The sequence below is a fragment of the Psittacula echo genome, assembly GCF_963264785.1.
Source record: "Psittacula echo genome assembly, chromosome: 2".
In the NCBI taxonomy this organism is placed as follows: domain Eukaryota; kingdom Metazoa; phylum Chordata; class Aves; order Psittaciformes; family Psittacidae; genus Psittacula; species Psittacula echo.
In genome coordinates, this window is record NC_137737.1 from 85377789 (window position 1) to 85394395 (window position 16607).

Here is a 16607-nt window from a genome sequence, read left to right on the forward strand (position 1 = left end):
CTTTGGTATAGCTTGTCAGGTAAGGACTAACACACCACTCAAGTCTGGGCAGTCACTAAGGAAAATAATTTCTTGCCTGAATCCTGGGGCTGAAAAGAAGCATTTAAGAACAGAAAAACAGCCAATACATGTCTTGACACAAACTTCAAGGTCTCACAGCTGAGGAATTTATTTGATTGTCTTCACATTCCCACATTTTCTTTCCTTATAGGGTTGTCGATAGGCTAATGATTAGGGAATAGCTAGGAATACTTCCTGAGAAAGGGCTGTATAGCCTTCTTAAACCCAGTTTTTCAGGACTGCAGCTTTGCCATGACAGTCAGTTATGTTAGTACACAGAGAGCACAAATGTACACATTTTCTGTTCGTAAGATGTACACAGGATAAATTCAACATGCCTGGGTCAGGGATTGATAAACTGGAAGCACATAAACTGGGATACGTGTAAATGATTTCTTGCACATCTTTCCTGTATCCCTGCTCCATAATGGAGAAGAGCCTGAGTATGCATTGCTAAAAGTCACTGAGGTCCTGTCTTTCACAGGAATCCTGGTACATAGACCAGAAGCCAACAGGATCAGGTCTCTGATTTGTACGGTCAGAACACCAGAGCTGCTGAATTAACTTCTCTGTGTGCTCTGCAAGATCTCTGCTCTCTCATCTGTGGCACTACTTAAACCTTCATAGGAGCTAGCCCATCTTCCTTTAATGACCTGGAGCAGAGCCTACAGCTCAGGCTTGGAGGTAGGTATTACAATCCCACACTGGTGTGCAAAGGTCCTCTCCCTATTCTACCTTACCTTCAGAGCAAAGCAGGAATCTGTTTTTTGCAGTACCTTAAAGGGACAGATACCTCAAAGGGACAGTTTGACTACAGGGATTCTCATTATCACATCATAGTGCCTCAGATGCTTGCACTGCTGCATTGCAGTGGCTGAAGCTTCCAGTGCCGGGAGCATGCCAAGGATTCAAACACCCATACCCACTAACCGCTGCATCAGGAATCAATGTTTGGTAACACGACCTGTTTTCCACCAGCTCCAGAGTGCTCTTTCCAGAACTAAATTTCATCTTCTCCCATGCTTAGTTTCAGCCAAGGAATGAAACCACTGCTAAGCATTCACTGAACTTTGTTGGCCTTTAGCTTCTGCAGTTCTACTCAAAAGCAATAATAGTGCTCAGGTTTGAAAAAGACACATCTCTGATTATGTTCTCTGCTATTCCTAAACAAGCCACAGCTGGAGGGTACATACATCTTATATTAGCAAAAGAGAAGAAATTGCTGCAAACTTTCTTTGTCAAGAGAGACAAGACTGTGCTGATCTGTCCATCTCCTGGGCATTCGCATGGTCTCAGCATGAACGAGTAAGAAAGAGAGCCTGACCCAGATCCTGAGGGGTCAGAAATGGAGCTCCCATGGGATATGTAGCAGTAGCTTTTCTTAGAGAGTGAGTCAACATAGCTGAAAAGAGAGGCAGTGCAACAAGTATTAAAAGGATGTGCCATTGTAAACTTGTGCCAAAGTTACTCAGCCAAGGATGGATTTTCAGTCATTTCAGTCACTCCTGCTTCCCTAGCACTTGCCACACATCACCTTCTGGTCCTCTGAGCTCATTCCCAGTCACTAGCACTTGTACTTATTTAACCTTAACTATTAGTGTTAATAATAGTTAAAGGCAGAGCTGGAAACTTGCCTTTCCCAGCCTTTGGCCTCCTTCCAAGTACAAGAGATGTGTTAATGAGAAGACTTCATATCTAACTGTCTAGTCAAGGCACTTGCAAAATGCCAGCCAGCACAGTAGCTGGATGTGAAAAGCAGGAAACCAGCTAATGTTAGCTCAGACCAAGACTCAGATTCAAACAGCAGCAGAGAGTGGGGAGAATTGACAACCATCTGGGACAAGTCATCAAAAGATGGTTCAAGGCTCCTTCGGGAAGCTTTATGTTCACTGTAAAACCCAGCCGAGTGTGAGGACCATCACCTCGTGCCGGTGGGTTATGGGGACACATACCTGGCAGAAGAGGAGTCAGTGGTGTACATGTGGGAGAAAGGTCAGGAGATGGCAAAGAGCTTTTCACTTGTGAGCTGGATGAAGGGAATAGTCAGTGAGTGATGAATATGAGCAGCTGGTAGAGAAGTTCACCATGAGACATCCAGTTAGAGAGCAGGAACTCAGCAGTTTTAACGTTGGACAGGCTTTTTACGATGCTCTGAGAACTAGGTGCCATAAGGCTCATAAATCAAATCAGCTTCTTGAAACCGAGACAGCATGAGGATGAGCCCTGAGATCAGAGCAGCTGAGGTGACATTAGATATTCCCCTCTGTCCATGGGCTGTGTTAATGCCAGCAGGGAAATCATTGCCTCCTGATCTGGAGAGAAAAAATAAAGGACATCTTTGAGGAATCAGCCTGACTACTTATGAGGTTTAGGGAAACAGACAGTTTTCTTTGCACAGGGTAAAGAAAGCGCTATACTGTTTCAGAAATCACAAAATCTTTAAGTTCAAATGAGACTTTTAAATATCTGGGTTATATTTATTTTTCTTCTAAGAACAAACCACTACAAATTAAATGTGAAGTCAAGAAAATATTTTCAAGACTCTTCATTTAATATTGAACTAATAAAAAGATTTTGAGGGAAAGCAATGCTGCTTCAGTGTCAGCTCGGTAAATTTTAATGAGTTAAAGCCTTTTTGCTTATTGAAGTGGTACAATATTAATTCAAATATAAAGCAATTGTATTTACTTTTTGCCAGAAATTAGTGTATGGAGAGGATGCACTGTTCCTGTAACTTTGGGCTGTGATCCGGGAAAAGAGGTACATTTAAAGACCTCTTTAAAAGTCTAAGGCAGCTTCGTAATTTTAATAGCTACCTCATGAGAATCAGAAAAAATATGTCAGTTCACCAGTGTTAGCCAGTTATTTGTTGTTCTTTAAACCAGCTGGTTTTATCTACAACACAAAGTTTGAGAAGCTTGCATAGTCATACTTAGTATATGTCATATTATGCTAGTCTGTCTTAGTATGATTACTCAGCGTAGTCATACTTAGATAATAAGTATGATTACTCAGCATAGTCAGATAATAAGAATGCCTGTAGCACATCAGACCAAAGGGCTAAAATAATCCAATATCTCACCTCTTAAAACAATAAATATGAGAACAGGGCAAATATATGGTGATAATTCCTCAAAGACACTTTCCAGCTTTCAGCAGGTTTTGGCTTAAGAGGAGCCTGCAGAGAGACGGAAACGTTAAATTTAGCGATCCTTGATAGTTTTTTCTCCCTGTGGATTTTGAGAACCAAACTACACACTCAAGTTCAGGGAAGGGAATATATAGTCCTTGGCAGCACAGACAGCTGGTGCAGAGAAGGAAGAAGGAAATCTCCCTTGGTTTGGATCGAGGCAGAGAAGTGAAGCTCCAGTCGAGTAGAATGGGAATCCCTGAGACACAGTACAGGTGAGTAGCCAAGTCCAGCACCTTCGTTCACTCGTAGCATTTTGAAGTTCCTCGTTGCTGCTCTCCCTTTGACCATTGCATTGGGATACTTTGAAGATGAAGCGGATGCAGTCATGATCTTTTCCTCATGGCAGAAAACACCGTGCTCTATTATGGGCCCTAACGCAAACAGAGAAAGCATTAGAATCCACACTGAGCATTTATAATCCTGTGTTATAATCCTGCTTGACTTTTCTGAGAGGGAGAGGGGGTTATGGTAGTACCCCATCCCACAGAGCTGATGCCTTCAGCAATCCTTGATGACATTACTCACATCTGTTTTCCCAGTTCTGACATTTTATTCTTCTTTCCCTAACTGAAGTCCCAGCTGTCCATCATTCACTGTAAGCAAGTGAACAGATTTTGCTGATTTCTTTGAGGTTCCTCAGCTTTCCTTTGCTCACTCCACCTTTGCTTGCACAGCCCTTCTTGCTCGTACAATGCAGGATAGCTGTCTCCCCACTGCCCATCCCAAAGAGTCAAGTCTCCTCTAATGGCCTTCTGAGGTTTTCCTTCCAGACTTCTGGCCACTGTTGTCCAGAGCTCGACATCACTGTACCCAAGCAAGAAAAGCAGAGCAGGTCCAGCCACAGTGACCTGGCTCAGTGAATTGTCAAGACGACTTAGGCAAGGCTAAGGACAAGCCAGGAAGTCAAACCATCATCAGTACCAGCAAGGAACAGGCATAGCTGAAACATAGCTCAGGCAAGAAGCAAGGGCATGGGCCTGAGCTTAAACACAGCTCTGGAGCAAAAGTTTATTTTGCTTTCTCACCCCCATCACTCCTTCCAGCAGTGTGATTGAAGGTGACACAGACGTGCCACGCCAGAGCTGGCCTTGAGTAAAAGTAGCCAAACCTCTGGTGGGGAGCAAGAGGAGAGCGCTCAGGACCCTGGTAGCGGTGTCCCATGTTTGGTAAGCACCCAGGCACCAGAAAGCTGCTAGAGACCTGTTTCTTTCAGTGCCCATGCTGCTGCCATTCAGCACTGCAGGGCAGGAGCCTCACCATAACACAATTACTGGTCCCAGGGAGGAATCTCACAAGGATGTGGATCCTACTCCATGTACACCAGGCCTGTATCACAGGGTCCACATCTTACAGAGAACGTACTAAAGCTCTACCCCGGAGTCATTTGAGTTCATCAAACTGTGTCTCTTGTATCACAGAGATGAGTTGTTTACAAAGCAAACACTGTCAGTCCATTTAATTGGCTCTTTAACATGGTGAGAAATGTTCCCTGGCTGAGAGTTCCTGGGAAACCCTCCAAGAAGTGAAATGGAGAGGCACTTGTATGCGAGGAGGACAAACAAGGCTACTCTTCCAGACCTCACAACTGAACCGTCCCTCCTTGGATGGTGGTAGGAGTCCAGAGGGTGTAATAATGATCCCTATGGCCAATATAACAGTAGTTGTTACAGTGCAAGGGACAGTCATGCCATTCTGCCACAGAGGAGAGCAGCTCCCATGGCACCCTCTTTTCTGTACAGCCTTTGCATAAGGACACACAGCCTGGCAGGACCTGGAGCCAGTCAGCATAGCTTAGGTAGGTCTGGGTCTAGATATCCTAATATCCAGGTGTCTTGATATTACAGAGAGAGTTCACAGTCCTGTGTGTTAGGGAGACTGCTCGACTTGCTGCACTTAAGACCCTGTCTGTGGTTGTCTGTAAGCTTATCAGATCACCTTGTTCAGACAGGAACTGCTTGCATCAGGAGGCATCTTTTCCCACGCAGAACACAATCAGAAAAGACCAAACATCAGGTTCTTCTCTCTTAGAGTGTCAGTTTGTAGAGAAACCAGAATGTTGTTTCACAACTCTGATTAACACTATTCCTGACAAAAATCTGCTCAGACCTGACTTCTCTCAATCACTGTGGCACACCCAAAGCCAGAGCCCAGCCCTAGGTGCATGGCCTGGGGCTGCTGCGGGCCTGATGTGACCTCGAGGGCTGGAGAGGAATCTGCGTGCTCTGCTCCTGGCAGCCTTGCTTGTGTGCCTGCGATGATGAGCGCTGCGTCAGCATAGAGGTGAGAAAGACTGGAGAAGGAAAGGAGCCCAGGCCCCGGAATGCAGCAGGAGAGACTAAGAAAGGAGACTGGGGAAAGCTGGCTGGTAACAGGGGAACTAGAACCAGTGGGACAAGGCAGGGCCAGGGTAAGGGTCCCAGGAAGATGTGAAAACCTGGATTTGAGGGCACATGAAACTAGGTGAAGCAACCGAGCCTTTGATGGGGATCTGGAAGGATTCAGGTCTTGCTGTTGACATACTTGTGCCATGTCGGTGGTGCTGGGAAACGTCTGCCTGGATGCTCCATTTTGCTCTGGCTCCAGCCTGCTCCAGCAGCGGCAGGCGTGTGTTGCCCTCAAGTGGTGAACCTCGCCTTTCCCTGGAGTAACGGAGCAGACCGAGGGGATCTGTAGCCCTCAGCCCCACACACGCAATGGGGCTTTTACTTCCTGATGGTTATAGACAAACACCCTACGATTGAGTATCAGAGCTTGTCTCCAAAATCGTACTGTTATTTACAACTTTTGCTCTGTTGTATTTGACCGGAGGCAGATCACAAGAGCAAAATACCGGTATTCTCACTGTTCTTTCACAGCACAAATTCAAGTAGTCCTGCTTGAAAGTGTACCAGTTTGAGCTGCACTGGTTTCATTAATTTGGGTTAATACTTGCACGATGTGATTAAAGTTGTTTGTCTTCCAATTGCCTCCATGCATCAATTATCAGTGCTAGCACTACACATTCATTATATTGAAGACCAGAAGTACAAGCCTCTAAAGGGACTTTCTTTAGTACCATCAAAACTTGCCCTTAGAGGAAAAGGCAACCCCAAAGGCAACACACCACCACCTAATTCTGAGCAGGTCTCAGCTCACACATCCTTGTGAAACTACCAGCCCATCACACTGAAAATGTGCCCGCTTTTAATGGGGCATAAGCTCTAGTGCTGCATACCAACTCCATGCACCACCTGCAGAGCAAGACCACAGCTTTCTCCTCTGCCTGCCCACTGCAGCAGTGCCTGCACAGAACCCTCCCTCTCATCTCCTCCATCCTCCTGGTGGAGACATTCAGCAGCAGTGCATGGTTATGGGATTCCCTGATGCAGACAGGAGGGGTGTACTGTCTCTGGGATTAAGCCAGTTTTCTTCACAATAGGTAGTAGGGTATGCCTTAGATTTGTGACCAAAACAATGCTGAAAACAAACTCGGTTTAGATATTGCTGAGCAGTGCTCACACAGCAACAAGGCTTACCCTACTTCATGCTCCATCCCCACCCCCCAAGAAGCAGGCTGGGGGTGTGCAGCAGGTTGGTAGGGGGCACAACCCAGCACTAACCAAAGCAATAGCCCCTGACACATAGCAATCTGCTCACCTGTAAGTTTGGAGAAAGAAGGGGGGAAAAATGCTCAGCGTTTTGGGATTTGTATTCCCAAGTAACCATTACTCGTGACAGAATCCTGCTTCCTGAGGATGGCTGAACACCTGTCTGCCCATGGGAAGCACTGAATGGTTTTGCTTTGCTTGTATGCATAACAGTCTTTACCTCAACCCACCAGTTGTCTCACTTCTACCCTTCTGGTTCTCTCTCCTATCCCCTGCGGGAAAGCAAGTGAGGAGCTGTGCTGCCAACAGGGTTTAAACCACAACAGGGAATAGGAGTTGAAGGGAAAAACCAGTAAAATGAGTACAATGTGAGCAACTTGTTTTCTCACTTCCTTTCTAGCACATGGACAACTTCACTATGAGGTGGAAGAGGTACATTAGTACAACTGAACAACCCTCTTAAATTCTAGCTACATCCCTTCTCTATTTGTGTTACTGAAGAGAGAGACAGCTGTATGTGAGCCAGTGTGCTTTTAGACTCACGGTTACAATCACAAATCAATGCAGAATGCCAGACTTCAGCAGCAGTAAACCTGATTTAACTGGAGTTGTCCACAGCAGTGCCTGTAAATTATGCTGATTTAGGAAAAGGCAAAAGAGTAACAATGGACCAGCCAGTACTCATTTTCTAACAATGAAAATATAGCTGGTTATAATGAAGTCCTGGAACACACCCATGATAAAAGTCAAACTTGTTATTTCTACACTTCTTTCTGTATCAACATTCATTGAAGGATTTTGTTTGACTCAAGTGATGCACCATCACACCATGTAATTATTAGAGCAAGACCTGCTAGCTAAACAGGAACATTTCCTCTGTACTACTAAGCTCTGACATTTCAAAATGAACCATGTGTAACGTAACACAAGTTGTGCTGAGTTGGTATTTTCAATAGTTCCCTAGCTTTTGAAATCTGCAGAAAGATTTGCACATCAGTTCTGGTCTACCACTTTTTTCTTGCTAGTAGTTTCACAAGCAAGGCACCTTACTAGTAGATTTTACTCTACCATTCCAAGATAATACCTGGGACTTACCAAGTGTACTCAGCTGTAGAATAGACAGAAGTTTTGGATAAACCCCCACTTGCCTGAACGTGCTTAGCCCTGAAAAAAACCCTTACACATAGATCAGGAACAGGGTACAACAGAAAAGACACAAGCAACTAGAAGCATGAAATACAGCTCCCCTAAAACTTGAGACTGAAACTTCATTCTTGATCTATTTAATGTATGAGAATAACTGGAGGCTACAATAAACTTCTGCTTGCTTCACTGAAGATGAGAATTTAGATTCATCTAAAAATGAGAATCTGTGGGCTCTGCATACAAGCAGCTAATGGAGTCAGCTGCAGAAGCAATGAAAAAGGACCCATGGAATTTTAGTACAGCATTACCAATGTTTGTTTCCTATACACTCAAGAAGTGTTTTCTATGAATATTCACACCTGTGTAAGAAAATACGGAATGATACTTCTGAAACAAGTCTTGAAACCACCAGTGCTCAATTGTGTTTTATTTCCAACAATTAGCCGTTACAGTATCTGAAAGAAAAAGTATCCAAAATAAATAGCTGAAGATGAAGCATTAGAATACTACCGTCTTCGCTACTACGGTGGCCCCCTTAATGTTTTGTGCTTTTCAGCCTTTACTCTTCAGACTCTCCAGGCCTACGGATATCATCAATCTTCAGAATCATTCTAACGACCTGAGTTGCCAGAGAAATCTGCTGTTTCTTGCCAATCAAGGTTTCTATAACATGTTGCTGCTTCATATCTGCCAAAAAGAAGCAGAAGAATTAGATGCTCTCCTGAAAACTAGATACAACATTAATCTGAGGTAGTAATTTCAATGTAATTTTAAAGACCATTTTAAAATTATTGCTCTTGGCCACCATAGTCGAGAAACAATTTGCACAAACTGGAGTTTTATGTCTGGGATCTTACCTAACATTTTGGAACATGAAGATGCAAAATCTTTTCTTCTTGGCACCACCAAGAGCTTGGTCCCATCCTCTTGACATCCTCCCTTCAGTTACTTAGACTCATTAACCAGATTACCCCTGAGCCTTCTCCTCTCCAGGCTGAACAGGCCGGACTTCTTCAGCCTTACTTCAAACAAGAAACTCTCCAGACCCTTAATCATTCTAGTAGCCCTTTGCTGGACTCTGCAGTAACTCCATGTCTCTCTTCAACTGGGGAGCCCAGAACTGGACACAGTACTCCAGGTGATGCCTCATCAAGGCAGAGTAGAGAGGGCGAATAACCTGCTCCAACCTGCTGGCAGCATTCCTAATGCAGCCCAGGATACCATTAGCCTTCTTTGTTAATTGCTGGCTTATGGAAAACTCATTGCCCACTGAGACCCCCAGGTACCATCTCCTCAGAGCTACTTTGCAGCACACGAGCCCCCAGCCTGTACAGGTGCATGGGGTTATTCCTCCCCAGGGGCAGGACCCTGACTTTGCTGAACTTTGTTAGGTTTCTCTCTGCCCAACTCTCCAGCCTGTCTATATCCCTCTGAATGACAGCACAGCACTCTGGGATATCAACTGCTCCTCCCAGTTTTGTATCACCAGCAAATCTGTTGAGAAGGCACTCAATCTTTTCATCCAAGTCACTGATGATTAAGATAAACAATACTGGACCCAGTGTTGACCCCTGGGGAACACCGCTAGTTACAGGCCTCCAACTAGACTCTGCTGCTGATCACAACCCTCTGAGCTCTGCTGTTCAGCCCATTCCATCTCTTTGTCCACCCAGCCTGCACTTCCTGAGCTTGCCTGTGAGGATGCCATGGGAAGACCTGTACCACAGGGTGGTTGAATGATGAGTTGCCACAAAATAAAGGTTTTTAAGCAATTAGACATTTTCTATCTAGTAGACATGCATGTATCTGTCCACCTGCATTCCCACTTATTATGACAAGGGGCAAGAGTTCATAACTGAAGTGACATGTACGTTAAAAAGCCTGCCAAAACCACAAAGCAAAGAACACCCCAAGACACTTTGTGAGAAAGAAAACCCCATTGTGCTCCTCTTTCTCCACACTGCAGTTCTTACCATTTGTTCCTTTCTGCAAGCAATCAATGCCGAGGGCAGGATTGTTTTCTTTAACTTGCCTAGCCCGAACTTCCGTCATTGTCTGTATTGGATTCATACCACTGTTCTCTGAGAGTGCCATAGGAATTACCTCCAGGGCATCTGCAAAAGCTCTCATAGCATACTGTTCCAAAGATGGACACTAGGGGAAAAGAAACTCAAGTTCATACAGCTATTATGAACAAAAATGTTAGCAAAGGATGATTTTCACATTAGCTACAAAATATATGTGATATGCAGATTTTCTTGGAAATAGTATCAACTGAATGAGTATCTACTACTTGCAAATTAAAAGCATTTTAAACTGCTCTTATCATAAAAGGAAAAAGGTACTGGGAATGACATTTTACAGAGGAGAAGGAAAACTTTCAGCACTGGTTATCAACGAATGTCAGAAAGTTCTATAACATACACTCTGGAAGCTCTTTGAAGGTATTTTTGGAATCTCTTAAAAAAACCCCTAATCCTTATTTTCACTTCAAAAATTACAGAAAGTTGCAACTATTCTTTCTTACCTTATCTGCTGCTTCACTGACTGCCAAGGCACAAGAAATTTCAGCTGCACCACCACCATACACAATACGATTATCACGAACAAGATTCCGAATGACACACAATGCATCATGGAGAGATCTCTTTGCTTCTTCAATGATCTGCAATTATAAACCAGCATGTATTTTACAACATACACAACTGAAGGCTATGCAGATGCATTTCCTAACACAGAAATGGAAACTGCAAATAACTGTAGGATCTTTTCATGGTTCTAATAGAGCTATGTTAACACTATTTCCCAACATAAAATGTTAGACATCCAGTGGCAGAGCAGGAATTAAAAACCCCCAACACCTTTTCAGTGTTACTTGTAAAATACATAAATTCAAGCAACAAAAACTTACACAACAAGGTTTTCAATCTTGCCTATTTCCAAGATGCAAAACACATAAATTTAAATGCCAACATTATTTTCAGACTGCAATCTGTGTCAACTCCCAGCTTCAACAGATGTAGGAAGATTTAACAAGTTATGCTAACCTTTAAAGCTGCATTTTTGCTTTTTTTAAGAACTCTTCAGACTAGAGGTTATGTTCTTTTCTTCATAAGGTTTTCACTTGGAGTAGGACTTGACTTATACTAAATATAATTTAAGACTAACACTACAACCAAGAACCAGGTTAAATATGTCAGCATTTAAAGTGGTCTCATTCAGGAGGTGGGGGGAGGCGTGGTTTGGCCTTTTTAATTTTTTTAACTGGATTAAATCAGAAATTACATTCCAAATCTATAATAAAACCCAATCTTTTAAAAATAGTGGTATGCCTTTACCCATAAAAGTGACAACCCCCCCGTGAGAAAAAAGAAATTAGACCATCCACAGGTAAAATTACTTCTCTATTTATGAACTATATGATCTAATAGAAACAAAGTTTTAATTCAAAAGCTTAGTATGTGAATCTAACAAGTGATTTCTAACACATACTCATCACTGCCTATAACCCTCCTCCCCTTCTATTTATCCACACTGCAAGGAATATTTAGAGAAATACAAGAAGAGTTAACATGGTTTTGAAAGAAACTACACATTCTGCAATGTATGTATAAAACTTGTAACAAACCAAGCATCTCACCATTTTATTTCCTCCTCTAATGAAAATGGTCACAGCTCTGGAATTCTGACACTGTTCAATGACAAGCATTCTGTCCTTGGTTGTTCCAAAGGAGATCTCTCGGACAACACCCGCAAAACCCAGTTTCTCTGCTGTAAGTTCACAGAAGCGAGGAACAATGCGGCCTCCAGTTGCAATGGCAATTAACTGAAGTTAAACAACCATCAATTATTTTGAGAAGACTTTTCAATTGCCTTTTTCATAACAAACTAGTGGGAGAGACTCTGTCAAATGCCTAATCCAAAAGGTTATCTTCCCATCACTTCAAAGTATTGCAGGTAACGTCTTGTTTCAGCAAAGAGCAAGACTAAAAGCAGAAACATTCCTAGCCAATATGCATACACTCCCATTGTAAACCATAACCCCATTCATTGTAGGTTATTCCCACAGATTCCCTACAGTTTTTCTCCAGTATCTACCCATACACACAATTACACAGTTCTACCCAGAAGGCCCGAACTTTACTGGTACAGCATGGTACTTAAGAAATGTTTGCGAACTGGTACAGAGCTCAATTTTAGAAGGTCTTACTTACTTCTATTTCAGCTCCACCAACCCAACGAACAGCAGGCAGCTCATTCTGGAGCAGCAAGTGATTTGCCTCATCATCAAAACCCCACTGGCAAATAGCAAGGTTTGCACCGGTGTCTTTTATCTGAAAGCAACACACAACATCAATCTCCTGATCAGAACTAACAAAGTAAAGAAAAATAATCTCTTCATGATTTTAATTCTCCTAATTTTTCTCAAAATGTAAGTCCTAGAAAAGAACTAGTTGGCGTACACAGAGTTCAAAGTTAATTTCAAACTAGTGTGGTATCTTTCTTATGTCACCTTAGCTTTTATTATTATTGGTTGGATGTTGCCTCCTATCAGGATTATTAGCTCATTTCCAGAAATACAACACTGCACTATGCTATTCTCTGTAAAAGTCATGGAAAATGTAGAAAACAGAGGAACAATCTTACTTGTTTCACCATCTCTTCAAACTTCTCCTTTTCGTATTTCTGCAGTGCCTTGTAATCTTCCACAGATGTCACATCAAGCTTATGCTTGGTTTTAGGCTTAGGTGGCTCGAATGGACAAGTAAGGATTGCAATTTTAGCATCTTTAAGCTCCTGTATAATTAAAAAAAATCCCAAACAAAATGGAATTAAAAAAAAAAGTTGAGTTTTGACCTCAGTAAGACCTCTGTCTTGTATCTGCAAAACATACAGACATGCATAAAAACACAGGGATAAGAGGAAACTCAAGGATCATTTGACTTACTCTAAATTGAAACTAACTATACCTAAATAATTCTTTCAAAAGTCTCTAACCCACCTAGAACAAATTCCACAGCTTAGACACTGTTTCAGCCCATAACCATCTCTACCACTGATGTCTTTTTATCATTAAAACAATAAAATAGAAAAAATCTTTTGTGAAACTATTATTTGCCCAATCCACTGTGACTACTAGAAAGACTATATACTCACCTTCACAGCCACCTTTTATGTACATGACTGATATTATGTATTATCCTTTTTGTAGGATAAACAATATCAACTACTAGAAAAATATTTTAGAATAGTCAAATTTTAAAACTGCATCCTTCATTCTTGACGTATGCTGCACAAAGACTTGGAGATCTTACCTACACCAAATATAATAGCAGGAGAGCTTCCTGTTCCAAAGAGGATAATGTGGCAACTGATAAAGCGTAAGACGCATTTCTTGATACTAAGCTGCATTAAGCATCTCAAGCATATTACACATTATGGATGATTATTTCTGCTTCAAAATAGAACTATGCACCTGTCCTCACTTGGCCATACAGTGATACCCCCTGCCATCATTTCTCAAGACTGTTCTAAAATTCTACCTTGGTCTCTTCCAACACGAAGAATGTAATGCTCCCCTCCCCTTCCTCTGTTGATATATGGTTGAAAAAACAAGCCAAACTGCAACACTGTTTAAATACTTAAGAAATGCTAGGACAGCATTTGAAGTGAGCTAGACAATGTTATTTGACCATTACAGATGAGACACAAACAGGGGTATCACTTACTTTAGGCATCTGTGGATGACTGAAATCTTTATCCACAATCACTCCTTTAACCAACTGTGTATCTTCCAGTCTACCACCCACTTTGCCTTGTACTTTGATCAGCTCAAAATCAACATCTTTACGCTCCATATCTGCTACTGTCAGTACAGCATTTACAGCAATTTCTGCCATTTGTCTGTGACAGCGGTTAACTCTAGGTTTAAAAAAAAAAACATATAGTAAAGTTGCATTACGTTTCCACAGTTTGGAAGAAAAAAGCTATTCTATCAATCTTGAACAGAAAAACTATCACTATAGTGATAGTACAACTTTTGTACAGCACAGGGGGTCCTGCTTGTTTGTTCACAGAAACAAAGGTGCTAAATATGTCAGAAAACAGAACACACAACATGATTTGTCTAAGTAGTCTTTGTGGACATAGTCTCAAGATACATATTTGAAAGAAGCAAGGAGAATTTGTTAAGAAACATACAAGTCACAGAAATCACTAAACTACCATTAAAAAGACAGCTCTGCAAAGGACTTACAATGTCTGAATTTGTATACACTTAGAACCTATAATGAAATATGCAGTTATAGAACAATCTAACAAACTTTTTTTCTTTTATATTAGGATAAAAACAAAACCAACCTTTGAAATGTAACACGCAATTATTTTTAAGAGGTCTGCATTACTCTTGGAATTCGCTATGATGACAAAATCTGGAGTTACCAGGTTAGAATTAAATTAATTTTGCACTCTTTAACGTCAAAGAGTTGTCCCTTTAGAAAAAAAGCACAATTTTTTATCCAGAGGCATAAGTCCATTGAGAAATTAGCCAAAATCAAACACAAAAAAAGCCTTCAGCAGCCACTCCAATAATGCAAACAATTTAGTAAACCACCAAACCACCAGGGTTTCACCTTTCAAGTGTTTTTAATGACACTGATACATTTTTCTGAAGTTTGTGTGACTTACACTTTAGAGCCTAAGGTTGTCTTTGCTGTCTGGATCAGCGGTTCAATATTCTGTGGATCAACTGTAAAGCTGTCACTGATTTTGTCTAGATGCTCAATGGCAATGCGCGCTGCCTGCTCGTAACCGTCTGCTATTCTGATGGGGTGAATACCACGATCCAGCAATTGCTCAGCCTGCTCCAATAAGGCTCCAGCCAGAACTATAAAAAAAAATTTTACAATAACATTTACTCTTCCACAGGTCAAAGCATCAACTTTAATACATTATTAAAAGATTAAAGAGTACACCTTCTAATTTTTACTCTAGTATTTTAACAGTTCAAGCTTTCTTTAATGACAAAATAACCCTAAATAACCCCAGATTTGCTATGCTTAGAAAGAAAACTGCATTCTCTTAGACCAAAAAGCTGCATGGCCACCACAGCAGGACAAGTAGAAGGTTATAGAAGAAAACCATGAACAAAAAGTTATGAAAGTGCAAAGAGTGCTCTCAAAACCAACTTAAAACGTAACCACGAAAGTCTTTCTTATCACATGACAAAAATATTGAAATAGTAAATACTCTAAGAACATGCTAAAGAAAAGCTACTGTTACTTTACATAAAATTTCTTAAGATAACTAAATAAGCTTGATGTTAAAGCTGGAAAAGCTAACTTAAACTTAAAACCTTGTCTTACCAACAACTCCAGTGGTTCCATCCCCAATCTCATCATCTTGAGACTTAGACAGCTCCACCATAAGTTTGGCTATCTGGTGGTCCACATCCATCATATTCAGGATGGTAGCACCATCATTTGTCACAGTCACCTCACCATCTTTGTCCACCATCATTTTATCCAAGCCTAAAAATATATTCACAGCATGAAAGAAAATCTAGAAAATCCACCAAAAAAAAAAAAAAAAAAAAAAAAAAAATCACTGAAAAGGAAGCATTAAAATTATTATTACCATTGGGCCCAAGGGATGTTCTCAGAGTACTTGCTACAGCCTTTGCTGCCATTATGTGAGACTATAAAACAAAGGAAAAATCAAGTCAAATCATTATTATTCATCCCAAAATCATAATATTAAGCTAAGAAAAACATAGGAATAAGCTAGTAACATAGATTTTGCAATTTAGCTGACATAAGCTAATTATGACTGAAAAAAAAAAATCAATATATGTGTACTGCTTTTACGTCAGAAACATTTTCTGTGCCTTTTCTTGCACATGAACCGCTATAGCTTGCCACAGCAGAGAAGCCAGCACGACAGCCCCGAAGCTTAAAAGGGCGAAACAACAGAAGAAAGCAACGCAAGCTTCAGACAGGGGAAAAAAGGGGGATCTAAAGGACGAGGCTGCAGGGAGCCCCCCTGCCCGCGGCGCCCAGAAGGCGCTGGGAGGGGCGCGCCGAAACTAAAGAAAGGGCTCCACAGCCACAGAGATCTCACACACCTCATGCCGCGGGTGACGGATTCGCAGCCCCGGAGCGATGCTTTCTCTGCCCCTGTCCCCATCCCTCCCTCACCTGCGCGCCCAGGTGTGCCTGACACAAGACAGAAGAGTCGCACCGCCTCGCCCCACCAAGCTCCATCCTCCCGCTGAGGCCTAACGGCGCCCGCTTCCCGCCCCTAACGGCAGCATGGCGCGGCGCCCAGCGAGGACCCGCGGACGAATCGGCGGCCCTAGCCCGCTCACCTTAAGCGCCTCGAGCCCCATAAGGCGCGTCTTCCGCTCCTGGTCCTTGAGGATGAGGAAGGGGCGCCCATACTCATCAAAAGCCAAAGTCCCCATGGCCGACATGGCTACGACTCGTCCGGCTGCTCCCACACACCCAGCAAACACGAGCCGGATGCCGCCACACCGTGACGCAGCACGCTCACCGGGGCGCTGCTCCGCGCCTGCGCGGCCGGTAACTGCGCGACATATTTGGCGGGCGGGACTTATATGGCAC

General features: G+C 42.4%; 1 protein-coding gene across 6 annotated transcripts; it reads right to left on the minus strand.

The window, feature by feature from the left end:
• Nucleotides 1-63: 63 nt before the first annotated feature.
• On the minus strand, nt 64-16535 carry CCT5 (chaperonin containing TCP1 subunit 5). 6 transcript variants are annotated; one of them, XR_013958920.1, is made up of 15 exons: nt 16352-16534; nt 15622-15682; nt 15351-15515; nt 14674-14872; nt 13716-13908; nt 12634-12783; nt 12201-12320; nt 11627-11812; nt 10514-10651; nt 9960-10140; nt 8497-8673; nt 3487-3624; nt 3143-3238; nt 2013-2372; nt 64-1462 (listed from the first exon to the last, which is right to left on the minus strand). XR_013958920.1 is itself a non-coding variant. In XM_080639307.1 (12 exons), exons 1-11 carry the CDS (start codon nt 16454-16456, stop codon nt 8546-8548), a joined length of 1626 nt encoding a protein of 541 aa, XP_080495433.1. In that variant the 5' UTR covers nt 16457-16534; the 3' UTR covers nt 3305-3624; nt 8497-8545. The 6 variants fall into 6 exon arrangements, 4 of the variants coding, with proteins under 4 accessions (XP_080495433.1, XP_080495432.1, XP_080495435.1 ...); XM_080639307.1 differs by lacking the exons at nt 64-1462; nt 2013-2372; nt 3143-3238 and having other exon boundaries at nt 3305-3624; XR_013958921.1 differs by lacking the exons at nt 64-1462; nt 2013-2372; nt 3143-3238; nt 3487-3624 and adding an exon at nt 8844-9702 and having other exon boundaries at nt 8545-8673; nt 16352-16535.
• Between the last annotated feature and the right edge of the window lie 72 nt (nt 16536-16607).